The sequence below is a fragment of the Eumetopias jubatus genome, unplaced genomic scaffold (assembly GCF_037043125.1).
Source record: "Eumetopias jubatus isolate StellerSeaLion01/CBP00866 unplaced genomic scaffold, mEumJub1_p1.0 scaffold_7, whole genome shotgun sequence".
Classification (NCBI taxonomy): domain Eukaryota; kingdom Metazoa; phylum Chordata; class Mammalia; order Carnivora; family Otariidae; genus Eumetopias; species Eumetopias jubatus.
The window spans coordinates 99,380,871-99,405,234 of NW_028274813.1; the positions used below are offsets into that span (position 1 = coordinate 99,380,871).

Below are 24,364 nucleotides of genomic sequence, written 5' to 3' on the forward strand. Positions count from 1 at the left end.
CTAAATTTATGCTTTGGAATACATTTTCATTTTGCTTCTTTACTTTAGACTATACTTGGTGTTTTTTATAGTTTTTCTTTAATCTTTCATTTTATCTATCAAAAACAATGCCATCTATAGGTATATTTGAAGGCTGTGGCCCATTTATTTAGATGTGTTTAGGGGTGCCTGGCTGGCTCAGTCGGTAGGTAATGTGACTCTTGATCTGGGGGTTGTGAGTTTAAGCCCCACATATAGTATAGAGATCACTTAAAAATAAAATCTTAAAAAGATGTGTTTGTAAAAATCAACAAGTCAAAATATATATAAAATATAAAATTTAGTTTCTGATGATACTGACTTTATGTTATAAAAGTTGAAGCTTTGTGATGGGTACTTGGAAATTCATTATACTATTATTTTTCTATTTTGTGTAACTTAAATATTGCATTATGTAACATTTTTTAACGTTTCTGCCTTAATATCTTTATGTTTATGAAAGTATTACTTTGGGGTACCTGGGTGGCTCAGTTGGTTAAGCATTGCCTTCAGCTCATGTCATGATCCCTGGGTCCTGGGATCAAGCACTGCGCCCCCTCCATGGGGCTCCCTGCTCAGTGGGGAGTCTGCTTTTCTCTCTCCCTCCGACCCTCCCCCCTGCTTGTGCTCTCGCTTGTGCACTCTCTCTCAAATGAATAAAGAAAATATCTCAAAAATCTCTAAATAAATAAATAAAATCTTTTTTAAAAAGTATTTTATATTTAATATAAATATTTAAAAATATTTAATAACAAATATTAATGTACACATATAGTAGATACATATGTACACATATTCATTGATTAAAAAATGATGATTTTTCTCTTTATTCATTTGAGAGAGAGAGAGCAAGCAGGGGTAGGGCAGAGGGAGAGGGAGAGAGAATCCCAAGCAGACTCTCCGCTGAGCAGGGAACCTGGTGCAGGGCTCTGTCTTAGGACACTGGAATCACGACCTGAGCCAAAACCAAGAGTCAGACGCTTAACAGACTGAGCCACGCAGGCACCCCATATTACTTTAATAATAGAGGGAATCCCTACTTTGTCATACTTTTGTTTTTTTTTAAAGATTTTATTTTATTTGAGAGAGAGAACAGAGCAAGAGAGAGAGGGAGAAGCAGGCTCTCTGCTTGAGCATCATTTCCTTCTACAAACTTAACTTCCCTTACCAAATTTCTCATTCATATTGATTATATGGATCTTAATTTTTAGAATCTCCTGAGTCTTAGAGTTAACCTCAGTTATTCTTTCCCTATCGTCCTACACTTTTCTTTCTTTTTTTTTTAAGATTTATTTATTTATTTGAGGGAGAGAGAGAATCTTCAAGCAGGTTCCTCCCTGAATGCAGATCCCATCACACTCTATCTCATGACCCATGAGATCATGACCTAAGCCAAAATCAAGAGTTGGACGCTTAACCTACTGAGCCATCCAGGCACCCCTCATCCTCCACTTCACAAAGTTCTGTCAGTTCTTCATTTAAAATATATTTCAGATGGTGTTTTACATAAGATTTGTGTTGAAAGAAAGTGTTTTGCTGTAAAGTCTGTAAATACTGGTATAATGGAAAGGGTTCAATCTCAGTTTACATCATAGCTTTGCTACTTTGGACAAATTAACTTTTCAGTGCATTAGTTTATTCTTTGAATGAAGGTAATAAAATCTTCTTCATAGGATTGTTGTGGATTAAGGATAACATGCAAATTGAATGACAATTAGTTCAATATATTAAAATTTTTTTTCTGACTTTCCTAAAGAGCAGAGATTGGCAAATACTCAACTTTTTGTCTTCTCAAGTAACTCCCCAACTTATAGAGGTGTTATAATTCCAACTGTGTATTTCTCACTTTTTATTGGTATTCCAGTTAAACATTCAATAATATTCTTTGGTCATTTTTGTACTTAACCATCACCTATATAAACTGCTTATTTCTTAGTTATTACTGGGTCTCCTGCATTTCTCTACTCCCCTCAGAATATCAATATCATAGGTATCAAAATCTTGGCATATCATTTTTGGGATGTTTTGCATTCTTGTTTAAGATTTTATTAATACTTTATGTGGAAGATTTGTTTTTATTTTTTTAATTTTTTTAAATTAAAAAAATTTTTGATCTTGCTTGAGTCTATTCTCAAATACACTTCACTCTTCAGATGACTAAGAATTACAGAATAATTTGGCTGAATGAATGAGGTTTTACTGTATAGTTGAATATTTGGAGTAGCTATTTCCTTTTGTTAACTTAAATATTATTGCTGTGCTTACATTATTAATTTGCTCAGGAAATCCAGTTAATTCAGTAAAATCTTTGTTCTAGGAGAGGACATAATTTATTTTCCTAGACTCTATTTGGACTCTTAATTTGGAGCTATGTATTACTATATACTAAGAAGCTTTGCTCATGTTTTAGGAAGAATATTTAAACTACTTAAGAGAGTACCTTTCAACTACCTTTATATACATTAAAGTACTCATGTACTTAAGAACAATATGTTATAGATTATGACTAAAAGAAGACCACCTAAGAACCTAGGTCATACTTCATTTGAGTTTTTTTCATTGTAAAATTTAAAAATTAGAGATTCAGACAAAATACCATACTTGTTAATTCTATATTCTTAGCTAGTTATTCCCTAACCTGTTTTTTCTTTTATAAAATCTAAAGAGACAAAGGAGTGAAAGTCATTGGATCATTAACAAAACTTTTGGCACTTGTTTTTGAGGTGATGGTGTAGAGGAAAGCAAAAAGAGAATCAAGCTTTCAGGAAGATCATTTTGTGGTTTTTAAAAAAAAAAGATCTGTTGACAGCTTCACAGTATTAGTGAGAAGTAGGCGTTCCTTCTCAATTATGTTTATTTGTCCTTAGTTTTAATGACTATCCGGAATATGTTATTGGCTAGGATTCAGGAAATGAGTATTTCACTGAGTCTGCTTGTGAATAAGTCAGTTAAAATATTTGTATGCTGTTGTCCCACTTCTTAATCAGTATAGAGGTGTCATTTTTTTTCCCAAATGTTTGAAACAACACATAGTAGGCAGTTGTTATTTGGAAATTTCAAGGCTATACCCTGAAATCATGTTTGTAGAAATCTAGAATTATAGTATGTTTTTCCCAAGTACATATACTTGTTAGTGCCTTTGTTTCTTATTTTGACAGAAATGCCACAATTGACACTTCTGCTAATTCTTATTTTGACAATTTTGTAAGAGGATTGCTACTTTAAACAAAGCAGAGGATAAGCTATCTGTTTGTGGAATTTTCTGCTGAATATTATTCTGACTGGACCTGTCTGGAATAAAAGAATATATAGGTCTTATTTAAGAAACATTGTTAGGTGTAAGTGGGACTTTTAGATTGTTCTGACAGTTATTCAGAGTATAAACATTCACAGTGAATATAAACTACTGGTTTAAATATCAAACTTTTAATAGTGCTACTGAAATAGCTTGATAAAATAGTCTATAGTGATAAAATATTCTATAGTAAACAGTTAAAATCGTCTAAAGCAGGGATCAACAGACTTTTCCCACAAAGGATCAGAGAGTAAGTAAATATTTTAGGCTTTGTGGGCTCTTTGATCTCTCTTGGAAAGATTCAACTCTATTATTGTTGTGCAAAAACAGCCAAAACTATACATAAACAATGAGAGTGTTGCAATAAAACTTTATTTAGAAAAACAGGCAGGAGACCATAATTTGCCAATGAATTTCAGTTTATAAATATACTATATATGGGAATTCTCTGCTTTCTGCTCAATTTTCTGTAAACCTAAAACTGCTTAAAAAAATCTATTAAAATTTTTTTGAGAAATATGACACAGGAAAAAAAAACAATTTAGAATCAAATAATGATCAAAACCTCCGTGGCATCTCTTAGTTTTCACTGAGTGATAAATCCCCTGGATGACAAAATTGTAAGCATTAATTGTCATGTATGCTCTCAGAGGGTACCAAACTGTTCTGTTTTACAGAGATCTGTTTTGGAACTTATTTTATTCATTGATTAAAACAAACAAAATATTGTAACATGCTATTACCACATTTGCTAACATAAACACCCAGAGCACCTTCTTCAACACTTGGAGGAATTGTTGGAAAAATTGATGATTTAAATGATTTCCTTGGTTGAACAGAAAATAATTCCCAAAAAATAACTCCTGGTGAATTTTAAATTACGTTACTCTTCTCCTGTCATTGATATTTAATTACTTTGAGTTTCCATCCTACAGTATTTATTTTTCTTCTATCCTATGAATATACCACTCAGTATGCTTTTGAATTAGTCAGTTAAAATATTTATAACGGTTGGCTGTAATATCTGTGTAACTCATCTGACAATTCAATTGAAACATTAATGTAGACTGTGTTGCAGCTGAATTAATTTTAGAAACTTAAATATGATTGTAATGTATGTATCTACTTCTAACCTTTTTATTGTAAACTATAACACATAGAATACATAAAACAGAGATGTATAGTTTAATAAGTTATTGTAAAAAAAAAAATGTCAGTGAAACTACCATGCAAGTCCAGAAATAGAGCATTACCAGTGTCCCAGAGGCTCTTATTTTTTTTAAAGATTTATTTATTTATTTGAGAGAGTGGGCGAGCAAGCCCAGTGGGGAGGTAGAGAGGGAGAGAGAATCTCAGGTCGAGCACAGAGCCTGACGCAGCGTTCCATCCCACGACCCTGAGATGATGACCTTAGCTGAAACTAAGAGTTAGACACTCAATGAACTGTTCCCCATCGGGCACCCCCAGAAGGCTCTTACATGCCTTTTTCCAACTATAACTCCTTCCCTTACCCCTAGGGCCAACCATATTGTGATTTTTATAGTATCCATTTCCTTACTTTTCTTTATAATTTTGTCACCATGTGTGCAGCAAACAATATAGTTTAATCTTGCCTGCTTTTAAACTTTGCAAGTGGAATCATACAGTGTGAATTCTTCAGTATATGACTAATACTTTATTTTTTTTTTAAAGATTTTATTTATTTGAGAGAGAGAGTGACAGCATGAGCAGGGGTAGGGGCAAAAGGAGAGGGAGAAGCAGACCCCCCACTAAGCAGGGAGCCCAACGTGGGGTTCAATCCCAGGATTCTGGGATTATGACCTGAGCCATGGGCAGATGCTTAACTGAGCTACCCAGGCACCCCTGACTAATACTTTAATACTGTATTCATTATAGTCATTCAGTAAAAATGGCCAAGGTAAACTGAAGTAACGGGATATTGAGCTATATTCAAACTTGTCTTCAGTAAAACTGCTCTGTGGGTGACCTCTCACATGTTTGGTGCCTCTTCCTGCCCTTCAACTGCTCTAACATGTAGGACATTGTTGGTAGTGCCTAGTGACAATCGTAGTCGGTGGTGAAAGGGGTAGCACTTGGTTTTGAAAACAGATTTCTCAATGTCTCTATGAGATCTTATATCACCCTGTAAATTTTATGGTGATAAGATTGACTTTGCCATATTTTATAAAGATTAGTTATAAAGAATTTAATAACAAATATTAATGTATACATATAGTAGATACATATGTACACATACATACTTATGTTTCTGACTGAAGAAACACTTTAATTACCTGAAACATTTGATTTTATAGAAAAAATACTTTGTTTTTCAGGTGAAACTTCCACCGATGATGGAAATCATAACTGCTGAACAGCTGATGGAATATTTAGGTTAGTGTTGAAAAGTGGATGATTTTATATCTCTTTCAAAATAAAGTCTCCAAAGCAATATATTACCAAATCGCATCTTTCTGAAGTGCTATTATATAATCTACTTTAAAATTATAATTTTGAATCTCTTAATTAAAAATTTGTATCAGTATGTTACTGTTCTTGGGTGTTAAACCTTTGAAGGCTTTTTCTAACCAGCGTTAAAATTCTATAATATAAATAAGGAGACTGATAACTTCCAGAGAAGAACAAGTTACATACTAATTCCTAATAAATTGCAGAACAGGAAATGGTACAGAAATTCTGACATTGCATGTAGAAAGTGTTAAAAAAAATATTGAGTAGACTGGATTTAAAGACCCAGGAGGTGATTTAGAGCATCACTATCCAAAGTATGATTCATGGACCTATACCAGTCTATGAAGTGTTAGTTACCAATCTGCAGTGATATGAGGGCTTGTGCCAAGATGTAAAACATTTACATAAGCACACTGGTTCATCTGAAATTTTTCATAGCAAAATTTTCTTGACGAAGGAGGCAGTGTCTTAAGTTGCATTCTTATGCAAGCTTCTTATTTCAAAACAGACTAGTAATACGCAGTTTGCAGACCAGCTGCTTTCAGTAGAACTTGTTTACAGAGCAGATAGCTGTATATCACACTGAGGTCTTTTACAATTTAACAAATAGGAATTTATATATTTATACTGTCACCAAATAGGAAATCTTAATCCACATTTTTAGTTTTTTTAGTAATTAAATGTTTATTTTAAGAAAAATAATTTTTTTTTTTGGTCAGCTGGTTAGTTTGTCTACGCCATTCCAGACTACGAGCTAACTGATTTTTAATGAAATAATAGGCTTAGTGAAGTAATGGAGATTGTAGCTTTTGGAAGACCCTTTCCTTTATGTAATTACAGTCATTTATTCCTATTCACTGGCTAGGGAAATCTCATAGTTAAGGGTAGATTACTTTGAATACCCATGTATCTGGAAATAGAATTTCTATTTATACCTCTTTTAGTCTAGCTTAGTGATTCTTAAACTTTGTGATTTCTAAATTATGTTTCATAATTGGGAACATAATTGGGAATTATGTTTCATGGGGAAGGCTGAAATATGCTTGGTGCTTTGGTGAATAGCCAGTATGACTTCCAAGAAGTGTGCAAAGGAGATGACATTTGAGAGGTAATGGGGTCAGGTCATATCAGGCCCTGTATGTAGGCTATTATAGCCTGATGTTTGCTGTGAGTGAGCTTGGAAGCCATTAGAGGATTTGAACAGAGGACTGATGTGATCTGACTTTGAGTGTAACAAGAATTCTCTGGCTGAAATTAGAATTTAGGAAGGAAAGGACAAGCAGGGTTATCAGGAAGCTATTACAACAAAAGATGCTATTACAACCGCCAAAAGATGGTGGTGGCTTCAAACAAGGTAGTAGAAGTGGAGATTGTAAAATGTGGTCAGATTCTGGATATAGAGCTGACAGAACTTGCTGATCAGTTGAATGTAGAGTGAGAGTGGTTCACCCCCTGGTTTTTGGCTTGCACAACTGGAAGGATGGTGTTAACATCAGCCAAAACAGGGGAAAAAAATGGAAGGAACATGTTTAGGGAGGAATAACAGGATTTTGGTTTTGGGATGTTTATTGACATGCAAGTGGAAATTTCAGGATGGCCATTGGATATATAAATCTAGAGTTCAGTGGAGAGGTCTAGATCAGTGCTGTACAATAGAAATTTCTGTGATAGAAATGTTTAATAACTGCTATCTAGTTTGGTAGCTACTAGCAACATGTGGCTCTTGAGCTCTTAACATATAGCTAATGTGCCTGGGGACCTGAATATTAAATTTAGTTTTAATTAATTAAAATTATATAGCCATATGTTGCTACTGGCTAATGTATTCGGCAATGCAGATCTAGCCTAGAAATATACATTTGGGAGCAGACAACATATATAAATGGTAGACTGAGTGAAATCACAACGAGAATGAATGTAGATAGAGAAGGGGAAAGATCAATGGACTGAATGTGAGACATGCCAACGATTAGAAGTTGTGGAAGAAGGAAGAACAGGTATGTTCAAGCCAGGTAGAAGAAAAACAGGAGACTGATTTCCTAGAATCCAAATGAAGTTTCAATGAAAAGTGGAGATTAACTGAACCAAATGCTGCTAATAGGTCAAGCAGCGTGAAGAATAAAAATTGACTATTGATTGAACCATAGGAGGTCACTGGTAACCACTTCAACAAGTCCATGGGAGGAAACCAGACAGGGTGGGTACAAGAGAAAATTGGAAACCTTTATACGTAACCAATAGCAATGTAACTTAACACAGCCGCTTTGGAAAATAGTTTGTCAGTTCCTTAAAAAGTTAAACTTAGTATGACCCATAATTTCACCCAGGGGAATTTGTAAAAACACACATCCATACAGAAACTTTTTTATTCTTTTTTTTTAAAGATTTTATTTATTTATTTGATGGAGAGAGACACAGCAAGAGAGGGAACACAAGCAGAGGGAGCAGGAGAGGGAGAAGCAGGCTTCCTGCTGAGCAGGGAGCCCGATGCGGGGCTAGATCCCAGGACCCTGGGATCATGCCTGAGCCGAAGGCAGACGCTTAACGACTGAGCCACCCAGGCGCCCCAAAACTTTTCTATTCTTAATAACCAAAAAAATGGAAACAACTCAAATGTCTATCCACTGATGAGTGGATAAACAAAATGTGATATATCCATACAGTGAAATATTGACCACAAAGAGGAATGTACTGATAAACACTTTAATGTGGATAAAACTTAGACATTATGCTAAGTTAAAGAGGTCAAGTCACAAAAGACCACATATTTTATGATCCCATTTATAGAGACAAATAAAATAGTGGTTGCTTGGGACTGGTGAAGAGGATAAGGGGGCAAATAGGGATTGACTGCTAATGGGTACAGAATTTCTTTTGGGGGGACAAAAATGTTCTAAAATTAAATCATGATGATTTCATAATCCTGTTAACATACTTTCAAAATATTGAATTGTATACTTTAAATGGATTTATTTTATAATATCTGAAATACATCTCAGAGCTATTTAAAAAAAGAAAACTGGAGGAAAGAAATTGAAAAGAGTACTTTTGACAAATAGAAGAATTAGTCTTAGATAGTATATAGATAGCTCATCAGTAGCAATAAGAGGTGAGACAGAATGTATTAAAAATAGATGCAGGTAGGTGGGTAGATGTGGCTGTGGTAGCTTGTAGACGGTCTTTTGAGTACTTTTATTTTCTCAGTGAGATAGGGAACCAGATCATCAGCTGAGAGTGAGAATGAAGAAAGAGTTGTTGGATGTGAGAGGGAAGGTATGCAATAATTGCCTGTAGAAGAGTAGGAGAGTGAATGGGAGATGTGATATGTTCCTGGGCATTACCTCTGAAGTGAGTGAGAGCAGCGAGCATGGTGGTATGATTTCTCCAGTCACATTTAGCTGTGTGAGTATAGGCCTACATAGTGGGGGGGGGAGGGGCAGGATTTAACCAGAGTTGGGTTTTTGCCAAGTGAATAAGTTGAAGAAAGAGTCTAGAGAATTGAAGATGTGTGTTAAGAGTGATTATAATGACGGGCCAAGGATTTGAGTTGCATAAAGAGGAAACAAAGATATAAATGTGCTGAAAAAAAAATGTGATTGAGTTAAAGGACTGTAGGGGTTCTGATGGAGCTTTAGAATTTTTGGAGCCTGGTAATGACAAAGCTGTATGACCATGGGGAATGAGTTTCTAGGGTAAGGTAGAATATAAGATTCTTGGGCGCCTGGGTGGCTCAGTTGGTTAAGCGACTGCCTTCGGCTCAGGTCATGATCCTGGAGTCCTGGGATCGAGGCCCACATCGGGCTCCCCGCTCAGCGGGGGGGTCTGCTTCTCCCTCTGACCCTCCCCCCTCTCATGTGCTCTCGCTTTCTCGCTGTCTCAAATAAACAAATAAAATCTTTAAAAAAAAAAAAAAGAATATAAGATTCTTGTTGAAGAAGAGATCAAGGAAGAGAAAGCTAGGTTATTGGATGGATTATCTCTATTAATATTGGAATTACCAAAAAATTATGTTAGGATTTGTGTTCAAGTGAGGTAGTAAGCTAGGAATGAGAAGGATTGACCTGGAAGTTAATAGAAGACTGCAACCAGGTGGGTGGATGATGGGTAGTAGTAATTGATGGTATGAGTTTTAAAACTGAGGAGTTTTAGGGAGGAAGGGGAGAGAGAATGACAACATGACAATAGGGAGCAAGTAGATATCTGCTCCACCTCCAGGCTCACTGGTAAAGAAGCATGAGAGAGAACTGTCACTTGAGAAGGCTGCAGTGTCATTAAGGCAGAGCCAAATTTCATTTAGTCATGAAGGTGAAGGGAACATTAGGAGAAGAATATACCTGGAAGATTTTGCTCAGGAGGGTCCATGAGTTCCAGCGGACACTGAAATTCAAGATAAGAATTTAGGAGTCATCAGTATAAAAATGGCATTTAAATCTGTGGAAATTAATGAGAGCATTAAGAGAGACAGTATAAAGAGAGAAGAGAAGAGGGTCAGGATTGTCCCCTGAAGTTTCCCAGCATGGAGAGATGGGGAAGAGCAGTGTTTACCAGTCTTTTTTTTAATTATTGCCCCCTAAGGAGCCTTTGTAGATATTTTATCCTAATCACCCACTCCAGGAAATTTTAATACCACAGACATACTATATGTTTCTTCATGTACTGTGCCCTTTGAAGGCCACAAACCATTATACTAGCTAAAATATTTTTGGCCACTCCCCCCCAGGGAATCAGTTTTTGTCCTCCTGGGGCAACATAGCCCCTGCTGAATGCATGGGGTAGAGTCCAGAGAAGTAAGAGAAGAAGTAGCCAGTAAGATAGGAGAAGAGCCAAGAGAGGGTTGTATAGTGGAGCCAAGAGAAGGAGTGTTAGAAGGAAGGAGATGGGGTATAGAATACTGGAGAGTACTCTCCAAGTGATTTGGCAACATGGAGGCTATTGTGATCTTTACAGAAACAATGTCAGTACAGTGATGGGCTGGAAATGAAGTGGTGAGTTGAAGAGCATTTAAGAGGTGAGTAAGTGGAGACCTCGAGTGCAGATAACTTTTGAGAAATTTGGCAGCAATGGGTATGAGAAGTGGGTGAGAAGTAGGAAAAGGTTTAATAGAGAACATATGACTTGTATTGGGTTTTAAGTATAGTTAAATCTAAACCCTTGTAAAAAAGAAAAACAATGTTACAGGGCTAGGTGGAAACTATTTTAAGCTCAAGCTAGAGGTGAAAATATATAAGGCATAATTGGAGGAATGGTGAATGAGTACAATTTGACTGTAGTTGGCAAGTCTGCATGTTGTATTGTTGTTGGAATGGAGCTTGGATTAGGTGGGTTACAGCTAAACTGCAGAGTCTTTTGGGAGCCAGGTTGAGGAGTTTGGGTTTACTATACTAGGCTATTTAATCTATTTTAGTTTCTTAAATGCAGTTAATAACATGTTAAGTGTAGTTTTTAAGATGGTCTGATTGAGACCAATTAGGAAATAATAATAGTAGCTCAGATATGGTCAAATATCAAGAGATATTTGAATGTTTAATATATATAATTTAAGTGATGAGAATATATGTTTCTGAGCCCAGTTTCCTATCCATCTCTTCCATATCTAATTACTGTCTGCCCTACTTTCTTTGTTCTCAGATCATGAGCATAATCACCTAAACCTGCACTGTCCAGTACAGTAATCACTAGCCACATGTGGCTATTGAGCACTTAAAATTTTGCCAATGTGAATTGAGATGTTCTATAAGTATAAAATATACACGGGATTTCAAAGACTTAATGCAAAAAAAATAAAGTATCACGAGTCTTATACTGTTGAAATGATAATATTTTTAATATACTGGGCTAAATAAATTATTTAAATTATTTTCACCTTTTACTTTTTTCAATGTGTCTACTCCAAAATTTAAAGTTACGTATGGGCTTAAATTTGTGGCTTGCTATTATATTTCTGTTGGACAGTGTTAGCCTAAACTACACTGCTACTCCACAGCTTCTAACTTCATTCAGGCTGTGCTCTCTGCTGTAATAGGTTGATGCCATTTACCTAACCTCTTCCCTGAAAGGCTCATATACTCAAAAGTATGTCCCTTCTCCCCCTTTACCACTCAAAAGTATTTTTTATATAATATTTGAAATTCCCACTACTTGTCTTTTTCTTTCTTTTATTTTTCTTATCCAGCAAATACTGATAGCACATACTGTGGGCAAGTTATTTGGAGGTGTCAACAATGCAGTGAATGTGGCGGCATAAGTGTATTCTATGAAAATGTTAACATGGTATTTTTCTTGGGAGAAAATAATTAGCATGTCTTTGTATAATTTGTTAGCTAGCAAAGCCACGAGGAAGCAGGACATAGGGTAGAAAATTTTAATAGGGAAAAAGAAAAATTGAGGAAGAAACATCTAAATCTGGGTAAATAAAGAGGTTTCGAAGTCCTGGGTTAGGGGGACTCAACTACTAGGGGCAGCATGAAAGTAATATCCTGGGGCACCTGAGTGGCTTAGTTGTTAAGCGTCTGCTTTTGGCTCAGGCCATGATCCCAGGGTCCTGGGATCAAGCCCCACATTGGGCTCCCTGCTCAGTGGGGAGCCTGCTTCTCCCTCTCCAACTCCCCGCTGCTGTCTCTCTCTGTCAAATAAACAAATATCTTTAAAAAAATTAAAAAATAAAAAAAAGAAAGTAATATGATCCTAATGGGAGGTGGGGGAGAAGTAAGCAAGAATGAGGTGAGAAAAGGGATTCTGAAGACCCTGTCTTGCCAAAAGTGAACTTCATTCAGGGCCAACCCTGCCAGAACAAATTGTTTAATTTTCTAAGCTATTTGGATTTTCTCCTCTCGAGATTACTTCAGTTCTCTGGAGGAACCAGAGATGCTTTTAAATTAATAAGCAAATGCTAGTGGAAAGGTTGTAAGACAAACCATTAATTGCTTTCTTAGCACCTAGCTTAGAGACCACAGGGAATGGGAATTTCGATTGGCAAAAGTTAGAGGAGGAGTAAATTTTAATTTGAAAATTTCTGTTACTAGAGTATTGGAGCAGGGCCAAACATGGATGTGGCCTGTTGGAGGGCTTTGGCGTTGTGAAAGGAACGTTGCAAGCTAGGATAGGGAGGTCACTGTTGAAGCATTTTAATTTTGCCCAGAGTTGACCTGTCTCTCTATTCCTAATGCTTACTTGGCATAAGCTAACTACTGCCAAACCCTCTCTTCCAGTTTTTGGCCTAGTGTAGCTGTCAGGTTTTTGTTTCTTGATTTCTGTTTGTCTGGAATGTCCCGTTAGTAGCAAAGTCTTATGGGTTCTTTTTCTGAAATTCTTTCCTCTTTCTGTGTGTATTTATTTCATGATATGATTTATTACAAACTCTGTTGTTTCCTCTCCCCTTCAAATTAGCCTACATAACAGTGTTATCTTCCTAAAGCATCAATTTCATACTTCACTTGTCTACTGATAAAGGTAAAGATCCCTGATGATCTTTTACAAGCAGCCAAACTTATCAACATATTATTTATGATTTTCTATTATCTGATCCAGTTTACTTGTCCAGCTCTATTTTCCACCACTCTACAACATATACCTTTTTTTTTAAATAAATGGCATCATCTCTGCCTTTCCTTTCTTTTTTTATGATTTATTTATTTATTTTAGAGAGAGAGAGAGGGCATACATAAGCGGGGGGAGGAGCAAAGGGAGAAGGAGAGAGAGAAAATCCTCAAGCAGACTCCCTGCTGAGTGCAGAGCCTGACAAAGGGCTGGATCCCAGGACCCCAGGATCATGACCAGAGCCAAAATCCAGAGTCAGTTGCTTAACCAACTGAGGCACCCAGGCACCCCTACAACATAAATCTTATGTATAAACCTTATGAGCTGTCCATATGGCATGATGTTTCTTTCTTTCTGTTTTTTTTTTTTCAAAGATTTTATATTTAAGTAACCTCTACACCCAACATGGGGCTGGAACTCACAACCCCGAGATCAAGAGTTTGCATGCTCTACTGACTGAGCCAGCCAGGCACCCCAAGGCATGATGTTTCTTTTATGTGCTTTTCTGTCACTGTTTCTCCCTCAAAGAATGCATTTTCCCTCACTGCCTTGCCAAGTTCTGCCCTTTTTCTGAATCCAGTTTAGATATGACCCCTTCCAAAGGATATTTCTAGGTGCTATAGGCTTTATCAGTATCTCTTTTCAAAATCAATTGGTACTTCAGGCATTTATTACATGTTATGCTGTGTTAAACTTTACATCATCTCATTCTGTTTCTTGTATGTTCTTTTCCCTACCAAATTATTAGTTTTTTAAGAGAAACATTTATTTGTTTTAGCCTATTATTAAATACTCGTAGAAGACTCTCTAAACTCTCAATTTTTTGATTGTACTAGTATTGTTTTCATTTGTTTGTTTTTTGAGAGGGAGAGAGAGATGTGGGGGAGGGGCAGGGGGAGAGAGAGAATTTTAAGCAGGCTTCACGCCTAGTGCAGAGCCCAACGTGGGGCTTGATCTCATAACCCTAAGATCACAACCTGAGCCAAAATCAAGAGTCAGACGCTTAACTGACTGAGCCCCTGAAATAGTATTGTTAACCAAATTCAGATATACAGGTTAGATAAGCTAGATAAAACAACACTCTTAAGCGATGATTTATTTAGATAAATAAATCTTTCTTAGAAGCTCAAACTTAGTCTTTTAAAAATACCTGATAGTTTTATTACAAACTTTCCTAAAAATATAGATATCTATTGCTGCATAATACATCACCCCAAAATTCACCGGTTTAATAATGAACATTTATTATCTAATGGTGTCTGTACATCAGGAATCTAGGCATGGCTTAGCTAAGTGACTGGCTCAAGGTCTCTCATGAAGCCGCAGTCAGGGTGTCAGCTGGGGCTGCAGTCTCATCCCCAGACCCAACTCAGGAGGGTCTGCTTTAAGGTTATTCACACGGTTGTTGGCAGGATTGAGTTCCTCATAGGTTGTTGGACTGAGTTCCTCAGTTCCTCACTAACCATAGCCAGAGTCCTCCTTTAGTTCCATGCCATGCAGGCCTCTCCATAAGGCAGTTCAGAACATGCCACCTGGCTTTCCTCAGAGTGAGCAAGTGGGAGAGCATCATGACAAAAGCCACAATATTCTGTATTCTAATTTCAGAAGTGACATTTCATTATTTATGCCTTTTTTTTATTCCCTAGAAGTGAATTAATAAGTCTAACCCATACTCAAGGGAAGGGGATTATACAAAAATATGAATACCAGAAGACAGGAATTATTGAGGTCCATCTAAAAGTAGGCTCCACGCCAAGCATGGAGCCCCATGTGGGGCTCGAACTCACGACCCTGAGATCAAGACCCTAGCTGAGATCAAGAGTTGGATGCCCAACCAGCTGAGCCACCCAGGTGCCCCTGTTGAGGTCCATCTAAGAAGCTGCCTACCTTAGCCAAGTTATTCTCTTGTGCAGAAACCTTTTCTGTCTTCAGGAAAAGAGGAGTTGTGTATTTGAGTCTTTCACAATAATTATTCTACTCTTAGCATTTAAATTTTTTTTTAAAGATTTTATTTACTTATTTGACATAGAGAGAGAGAGAGAACAAGTAGGCAGAGAGGCAGGCAGAGGGAGCAGGAGAAGCGATGCGGGACTTGATCCCAGGACCCTGGGATCATGACCTGAGCAGAAGGCAGCCGCTTAACCGGCTGAGCCACCCAGGCGACCCTTAGCATTTAAGTTTTATCTATGATAGCATAATCAGGGTCATTTAATATTGAATTCTAGAATGTTCTGCATCCTGACTCCACTAAGGTTTTAGTGAGGAGAGCAAGTACAGTCTTTTATCAGGATAAATACAGAACCTAAATATAAGACACAAGTATAGTAATTGTGTCCTCACTTATTTGAATAAATGGTATATAGAATTTACTTAAAGCATAGTTTTCAGTTAAACGCTATGTGAAAGCCCTAACATACAAATATACAGTGTGCCATGTATGGAGAGGACTCAAAAATGGTAAGTAGACTTGCTTATACATTTTTATGATCAGTTAATTTAGTGCTTTGGGAGTTCTTGTGCCTATGTGGAATAAAATCATTACTAGTTAGATTTGATAACTTAAAGTTCTAATTAGGGGCGCCTGGATGGCTCAGTCGTTAAGCGTCTGCCTTCAGCTCAGGTCATGATCCCAGGGTCCTGGGATCAAGCCCTACATTGGGCTCCCTGCTCAGCGGGAGGCCTGCTTCTCTGTTTCCTGTTCCCCCTGCTTGTGTTCCTGCTCTCAACTATCTCTCTCTCTCTATGTCAAATAAATAAATAAAATCTTTAAAAAAAAAGTTCTAATTAAAAGAATACACAGGGGGCACCTGGGTGGCTCAGTCGGTTGAGTGTCCGACTTTGGCTCAGGTCACGATCCCGGTGTCTTGGGATTGAGCCCCACCTCGGGCTCCTGGCTCAGTGGGGAGTCTGCTGCTCCCTCTCTCTGCACTGCCCCGCTCATGCTCGCTCTCAGATAAATAAATAAACATTTTTTTTAAAGATTTTATTTATTTATTTGACAGAGAGAGACACAGCGAGAGAGGGAACACAGCAAAGGGAGTGTGAGAGGGAGAAGCAGGCTTCCCATGGAGCAGGATATGACCTGAGGCGAAGGCGAAGGCAAATGCTTAACGACTGAGCCACCCAGGCGCCCCTAAATAAAATCTTAAAAAAAAAAAAACACAAAAAGCACAAGTAATAATATATTGATGTTCATAGGAATCTTTTGTTATCAGAGATTCTTGATGTTATCAGAAATCTCTTGTTGAAAAGTTTAAGAGAACACTTGATGCACTCTTTAGAGGTTTATTTTGAATTAGAAAAATAAAAGTTACATTAAAAACAATTTTTGGGTGCCTGGCTGACTCAGTCAGTGGAGCATGCAACTCTTGATCTCTGGGTTGTGAGTTCAAGCCCCATGTTGAGTGCAGAGATTATTTAAAAATAAAATCTTAAAAAAAAAACCCATACAGTTTTATCGACTTAGTGATTTGGGAGGCTAGGCGAGAAGTTAGTTCCATATATCACTTTTTATATTGAAATAAATTCCAGATAAATTAAAGATTTAAACATTAAGAAGGTAAACAAAAAATTACGTGAAGAAAGCACATGTGCATGTTTGTATATGCTTAAGAGGTAAAGATCTTTCTAAACATGACATCCAATCAGAAACCATAATAGAAGAATTTGACGTTATTAAAATTAAATATTTCTGTATGGTAAAAAAAAATAGACAAAAAGCATCACCATAAAGTCAGAATACAATATACGGGAAAAAAATATTTGCCACACAGTATAACAGGAAGTGTTCTAATTCTTCTGATTGAAAAAAAGTTTTTACAGAAAGAGACCCATAAATATAGAGAACAAACTGGAGTTGCCAGAGGGGAGGTGTGTGAGGAGATGGGCAAAATGGGTGAAGGGGAGTGGGAGGGTACAGGCTTCCAGTTATGGAATGAATAAGTCATGGAGATGAAAGTACAGCATAGGAAATACAGTCATTGATGTTGTAATAGTGCTGTATGATGACAGATGGTAGCTACACTTGTGAACATAGCATAACATATAGAGTTGTTGAGTCATGATATGGTATACCTGAAACTAATATAACATTGTGTATCAACTATACTTCCATTTTTAAAAAAGAGCATTTTAAAAATCTTAAGGGCACCTGGGTGGCTCAGTCAATTAAGCATCTGCCTTCAGCTCAGGTCATGATCCCAGGGTCCTGGGATCGATTGCCTGAGGTGGGGCTCCCTGCTCAGTAGGGAGTCTGCTTCGCCCTCTCCCTCTGCCCGCCCTCCCCGCTCGTGCTCTCTCTCTCAAATAAATAAATAAAAATCTTTAATAAAAAAAAATCTTAAAAAAAGAGAGGGGTGGGTTGCCTGGCTGGCTCAGTTAGTGGAGCGTGCAACTCTTGGTCTCTGCGTTGTGAGTTTGAGCCCCATGTTGGGTGTAGAGATTACTAAAAATAAAATCTTTTAAAAAGTCATTTTACTAAAAAAACTTTTATAGTTCAATAAGAAAAAATGATATAGACAGGCAATTAAAAGAAAAGTGTAGGGGTGCTGGGTGGCTCAGTTGGTTAAGTGTCCGACGCTTAGTTTCTGCTCAGGTATTGATTTCATGGGTTGTGAAATTGAGCCCACCCCTCTTGGGTTCCCTGCTCAGCAGGGAGTCTGCTTAAAGATGCTCTCCCTCTGCCCCTCCTCCCACTTCCTCGCTCTCTCTTTCAAATAAATAAATCTTTAAAAAAAGGAAAGTATATATAGTTAATATGTTATTAAAAAGGCAAAACATAGGGGCACCCAGGTGGCTCAGTCAGTTAAGCATCTGACTCTTGGTTTTGGCTCAGGTCATGATCTCATGGGTTGTGAGATCGAGTCCCACATTGGGCTCCACACTTAGTGTGGAGGCAGCCTGAGATATTATCCCCCACCCTCCCTCTCTGCTCCTTCCCCTGCTTGCATGTGCTCTTCCTCTCTCTAAAATAATCAATAAAATCTTTTTAAAAATAAAATAAAAAAGTAAAAAGGCAAAACATAGATAAAAAAGTTACTGCATATATTAAAATGGTGTTACATACATTAAAAAGGTGCCACATATACTAAAAGTCATACATATATTAAAAAGATGATGGGGGGAAGGGTGATAACAAAAATACATATATACCGATTTCTCAAGGGCAAAAAATATATTGTGTACTTCTTAGAATGGCAAACATTTAAAACACTGATAACAGCTGTTGGTTTTTTGGGTTTTTTATTATTTATTTGACAGAGAGAGCACAAGTAGGGGGAGTGTCAGGCAGAGGGAGAGGGAGAAGCAGGCTCCCTGCAGAGCAAGGAGCCCGCGGGGCTCAATCCCAGGACCCTGGGATCATGACCTGAGCGGAAGGCAGTTGCTTAACCAACTTAGCCACCCAGGTGACCCGATAACACCCATTCTTGAGAAAGTAATGAGGTAGCAGTTTATATTGTTGATAGCATTGAGACTTGGTACAGCCTTTTAGAGCTTTATTGTAGTGACATGGAAAAATGCTCAAATATATTGGAAAGTAGAAGTAAGTTCAAAAGCATTATAGTATGTACATTGAAAAAAATATTTCAGGTTATAGCAATTAGTTAACACCGATTTTTCTCTGAGTAGAACTGGGGGTCAGTTTTGTGTCACTTATTTCTATAATTTATAATTAAAATCATTACCTTTGTAATGAAAAAGTAATATTTTAAAAAGGCAATTTCACAATTTCTTTTTACAGGAGATTACATGCTTGATGCAAAGCCTAAGGAAATTTCAGAAATTCAACGTTTAAACTATGAGCAGGTAATAGACACAATTTTTGTTATATTAAAATGTGTAATTTTTAACTTAATGGGTGAGTTTAAGCTGGTGTTTAATGGATGTATTCATTGGTCTCTGTCAGTGGCTCATAGGCATATTCATTTTCTTATTTTACAACGCTTTACAAATGTAAAAACCATTCTTAGCTTCAGCAAGTTTTGGCCCACAGGGCATACTTTTACATCTCTGCTTTATATGAATATATATGCTATATGGAATGAAACACAGATCTACAGATCTATGTAGAATGATAACCTGGTATTTTTCTTGAAAAATTGACTTTCAAGTGAATTTGTCATTGATTCATTTTTCCTCATTTTATTTATATTTTATAATTATATTTGAGAGGAAGTTGAGTAAATGATGTCTATTGTGTGTCATTAGGACAAAATCTTTTCTTTTGTAGTTTCAATGTGTCCACATTTCTTGCATGTTTTTTAGATTCTATTCTGTAAAATAGGAGAAGCTCAAAACTATTGGAGCTGGAAGGAAACAAGGGGAACTTCGTTTTCTTCAGTATTGTTCTTCTGTTTGACAGCAAAAAGCAAGAAGGAATCAGGTTCTTAACAGTGAAAGGAAGTATCAGGGAAGAAATAGACATCATTGGAACCTTTATAGTTACTTTCAAAGCAACATTTTTAAATACTTTTAGCAGTAACAAATTGGCTTAGGAAGCAAAACTCATTTTAGTATTGCAGATTTTTTTGAATTTGAATGATCTTGATAATCTAGTCCTAATAGAATTGAAAAACCAAACGTATTGCACTGCTTCACTCTGTAAGGTAGGAAATGTGTAGCTAAAGCCAAATTGGTATGCTGTCATCTAAATTCTGTTGGCATTTGTAGCTTAAAGCAGTAATTTCCAAATATTTTTTGCGTTAGAAAGTGTTTTCAAATGAAATCTCATGCTAACCTCTAATATAGGAAAGTGGTAAGTATAAAGTGATAAGATTCAATTTATATTATTTATCAAATTTATACCATCTCATTGAAATTAGTGAGGCTGTTTTGCTTAATACAAAAACTTGAAATTAGGAATTGTAGATGATAGTTGTAGTTTCATATCACCCTCAACATTTGTTTATTTTTGTTGCAGTCTTGAGAAAATCTTGATTGATGAGTATTTGCCAATGATACCAGCATTTTGTTTGTTTTTTCAAGTCCATCTTGCAGTCTCAGGAAATACTTCCATTAAAGTGATCTAGACTCTTGAAAAATGATTGGAAGTAAAGTTTTGTTTCAAGTTGAAACAATATCTAACAACCACTTATATTTCTTAAGAGAAATACATGTCAGATAAAAAATACCCTACGTATAAGATACACTCTTAGAACTGTTTATAAGGTAGTATGATTACATTACCATTAATTATGAGAATAACATGTACGAAACTGATAAGGCTGAGTTTAAGCTGGTGTTTAATGTTCTACAGGTGTGATTTAATAGTGTTCTTTTTTGTATAATTTTATGTGAACAGAAAGTTTTAAGCCTTAAATTCAAGAAAGACCAATGTAGAGCTGAAATCTTCTTAATTAAACTTCTCTGCCAGAAGTAGTAATATAAACAAAAAGCATATTTTTTCCAGTTTTGTTTAATGATAGATACCCTGACAACACAAGAAAGCACTCTGTGTGTGTGTGTATGTATGACAGGTTTTTAAATGACTGCAAATATATTTTTAAAGTATATTTTATATTTACATTAAAAATATTTCACCATGTCAGAAGTACCTTTGTGAAAAATTTTAAAAAACAGTTTAACCACTGACTTAAAGGAATCAATAGTAATTCTTTCTTGGGATATAAGCAACCATCCCAAGGATTTATATTTGATATTATTAATATCACAATTTGGGTTTAGGAACAAAATGGCAAAATACTCTCCTTTTAGTTCTTTTGTTTACAAATGTTCATTTTTTTATCAGTGTTATTGATATTTATGGAGATTATCAAATGCTGTCAATTTAGATATTTTATTTTATTTTTAAGATTTTATTTATTTGACAGAGAGAGACATACAGCGAAAGTGGGAACACAAGCAGAGGAGTGGGAGAGGGAGAAGCAGGCTTCCCTCTGAGAAGGGAGCCTGATGCGGGGCTCGATCCCAGGACCCTGGGATCATGACCTGAGCTGAAGGCAGCCGCTTAACGACTGAGCCACCCAGGCGCTCATAGGTATTTTAATATTACATAATTTATAAAGAAATATAGAAGATACATAAAAGTGTTAGCATGAGCCCAGGAGCTATTAGAAATTATACCTACCCTGAAGGAAATTGGGTGACTGGCAACCAAGAATTTAACAAATGTAGAAGAAAAACCAGTAGCAGTAGAACTATAATCCTACAATAATAGCCCACTATTACTATTTTTTCAGATTCATCATTGCTATGGCTTAGGAAAAGTTTTATAGCACTGAAGGGAAAAAATGTAAGCTGATTATTTTCAAGGGTTCAACTTTTGGGAAGATTGAAAAAATATATTGTTTTGGGAGAATATAGTTATTAGGAAGAGGTGAAACTGATGAAAGCCAGATTATATAACAATGTTATCCTATTATAAATTCTTCATTGATAAATTTAAAAGATTTGAGTAATTTCTATTTTCAGTCTGTATAGTCTCTTCGAATGGAGTTTTATGTTATTTGGTAAAACAGAATTTTGTTCTTATGACCTAAGTTTGTCTTTTTCAGATTTCAGGGAGAGTCCCTAGTTTTAATATAAAAGGATTTATTTCGTGTTCACCCTCTCTACTATAAGCCGCCTGGTAGGCTATAGTCCCCTCCTATTTTTTTATATCTTCAATATGTAGCACAGTGTCTGATTAACAGTAGGGATTAAATAAAAATTGTATTAAATTTATATATTGGGGGGCGCCTGGGTGGCTCAGTCATTAAGCGTCTGCCTTCGGCTCAGGTCATGATCCCAGGGTCCTGGGATTGAGCCCAGCATCAGGTTCCCTGCTCGGCGGGAAGCCTGCTTCTCCCTCTCCCACTCCCCCTGCTTGTGTTCCTGCTCTCACTCTCTCTCTCTTTGTCAAATAAATAAATAAAATCTTTAAAAAAATTATATATTGGAGTTTTTTGTTTCATCAAATATATCCTCTATAAGTATGACCATATTTACTGTATTAAAAATGTTAAAAACATATTTTAAAATAGTATTCATTACAGATTTATGCGACCATATTTACAGAGACAACAGAGGTGGACAGAATGACTCCTTAATTTGGGCAACAAGTCTTTGTATTTGTCTTTTTCTTTCTCTGACTTCATCTCCTACACTTTCTACTTAATTTTGTTCTAGCTATTCAGGACTCCTTGCTGTTCCATGGACATAGTATCAAATCATTTCTGCATCAGAGTTTTTGTACTAGTGTCTACTTTGTTTGGAGTGCTTTTTTCCCCAGAGCTTCACAGAGTCAATATTTTGCTTTGGTTGATATTTAAGTGCCATTTTTATAGAGCTCCCCCACCTTTTTAAAGCAGTTGACAGCAAAACTGAGTGGGAAGAACAGAGTTGCCATATACCTCCTGTCCCTCCCCGCCTCCCCATCCCACACATGCAAATGTTCCCCTACTATCAATATCCATTCATCGATACATAATTATCACCCAGAGTCCATCGTTCACATTAAAGCTCACTCTTGTTAGACATTCTGTGGGTTTTGAAAATGTATAATGACAAATTTCCACCATTTTAGTTCCATACAGAGTAGTTTTATTGCCCTAAAAAATCCTCTGTGCTCTGCCTATAAGTCCCTCCCTCTTCCTAACCCCTGGCAGCCACTGATCTTTTCACTGCCTCCATCTTTCCCAGAATATCATTTGGACTCATACAATATGTAGCCATTTCAGGTTGGCTTATTTCACTTAGCAATGTACATTTAAATTTCCTGTGTCTTTTCAAGCTTGATAGCTCATTTCTTTTTTTTATTTTTTTAAAGATTTTATTTATTTATTCAACAGAGAGAGACACAGTGAGAGAGGGGACACAAGCAGGGACAGAGGGAGCTGGAGAACAGGACTCCGGCTGAGCAAGGAGCCCGATGTGGGGCTCGATCCCAGGACCCTGGGACCATGACCTGAACCAAAGGCAGATGCTTAACGACTGAGCCACCCAGGCGCCCTCTTTTTCTTTTTAAATTGTGATTTAAAAACAATATAAAATTTAGGGGCGCCTGGGTGACTCAGTCGGTCAAGCATCTGCCTTCGGCTCAGGTCATGATCCCTGGGTCCTGGGATCAGTTGCCCGAGGCGGGCTCCCTGCTCAGTGGGGAGTCTGCTTCTCCCTCTCTCTCTGCCCCTCCCCTGCTCATGCTCTCTTCTCTCTCTCAAATAAATAAATAGAATCTCAAAAAACATATAAAATTTAATCCCTTAATATTTTTAAGTGTATAGTTCAGTAATGTTAACTATATTCACGTTGATAACAGATCTCTAGAACATTGTCATCTTGTAAAACTGTGAAACTCTAAACCCATTGAACAACTCCCCAGCTTTCCCTTTGTCCATCCCCTGACAACCACCGTTCTGCTTTCTGTTTCCAGGATTTTGACTACTCTAGATATTTCATGTAAGTGGAATCACATAGCATTTGTCCTTTTGTGATTTCTTACTTCACTCAGCATAATGTCCTCAAGTTTCATCCATATTGTAGCACGTAATAGAATTTCCTTTTATTTTTTTTTTAAGATTTTACTTATTTGACAGAGAGAGACACAGCGAGAGAGGGAACACAAGCAGGGGGAGTGGGAGAGGGAGAAGCAGGCTTCCCGCAGAGCAGGGAGCCTGATGCAGGGCTCGATCCCAGAACCCTGGGATCATGATCCGAGCCGAAGGCAGATACTCAATGACTGAGCCACCCAGGCGCCCTGATAGAATTTCCTTTTTTTTTTTTTAAGGCTGAATAATATTCCATTGTATGTGTATACCACAATGTCTCTATCCATTTTTATGTCACTGGACATTTGGGCTGTTTCCACCTCTTGACTATTATGAATAATGCTACAATGAACATGGGGATGCAAGTATCTCTTCAAGATGTTATTTTCAATTCTTTTGGATATATGCCCCAAAGTGGGAGAGGTAATACTCTTTGACTAGAAACTTTGTCTTTGGTCTTTCTGGTCTAAAATAGGTCCCTCATCCCTCTCAGTCTGTATGTCATTATCCTGTTCAATTTTCCTTAAATACTTGACATTATATTGTATATATATTTGTC

The 24,364-nt window shown here is 36.8% G+C and overlaps 1 protein-coding gene across 3 annotated transcripts in view; it reads left to right on the forward strand.

Moving 5' to 3' along the window:
- MINDY2 (MINDY lysine 48 deubiquitinase 2) overlaps positions 1-24,364 on the forward strand; it is an 80,363-nt gene that overhangs the window by 5,694 nt on the left and 50,305 nt on the right. For all 3 annotated transcript variants that reach the window (XM_028100305.2, XM_028100306.2, XM_088024811.1), the window contains exons 2-3: positions 5,650-5,707; positions 19,062-19,126. In XM_028100305.2, coding sequence (XP_027956106.1) covers positions 5,650-5,707; positions 19,062-19,126 — 123 coding nt within the window. The remainder of the gene's footprint in view (positions 1-5,649; positions 5,708-19,061; positions 19,127-24,364) is intronic.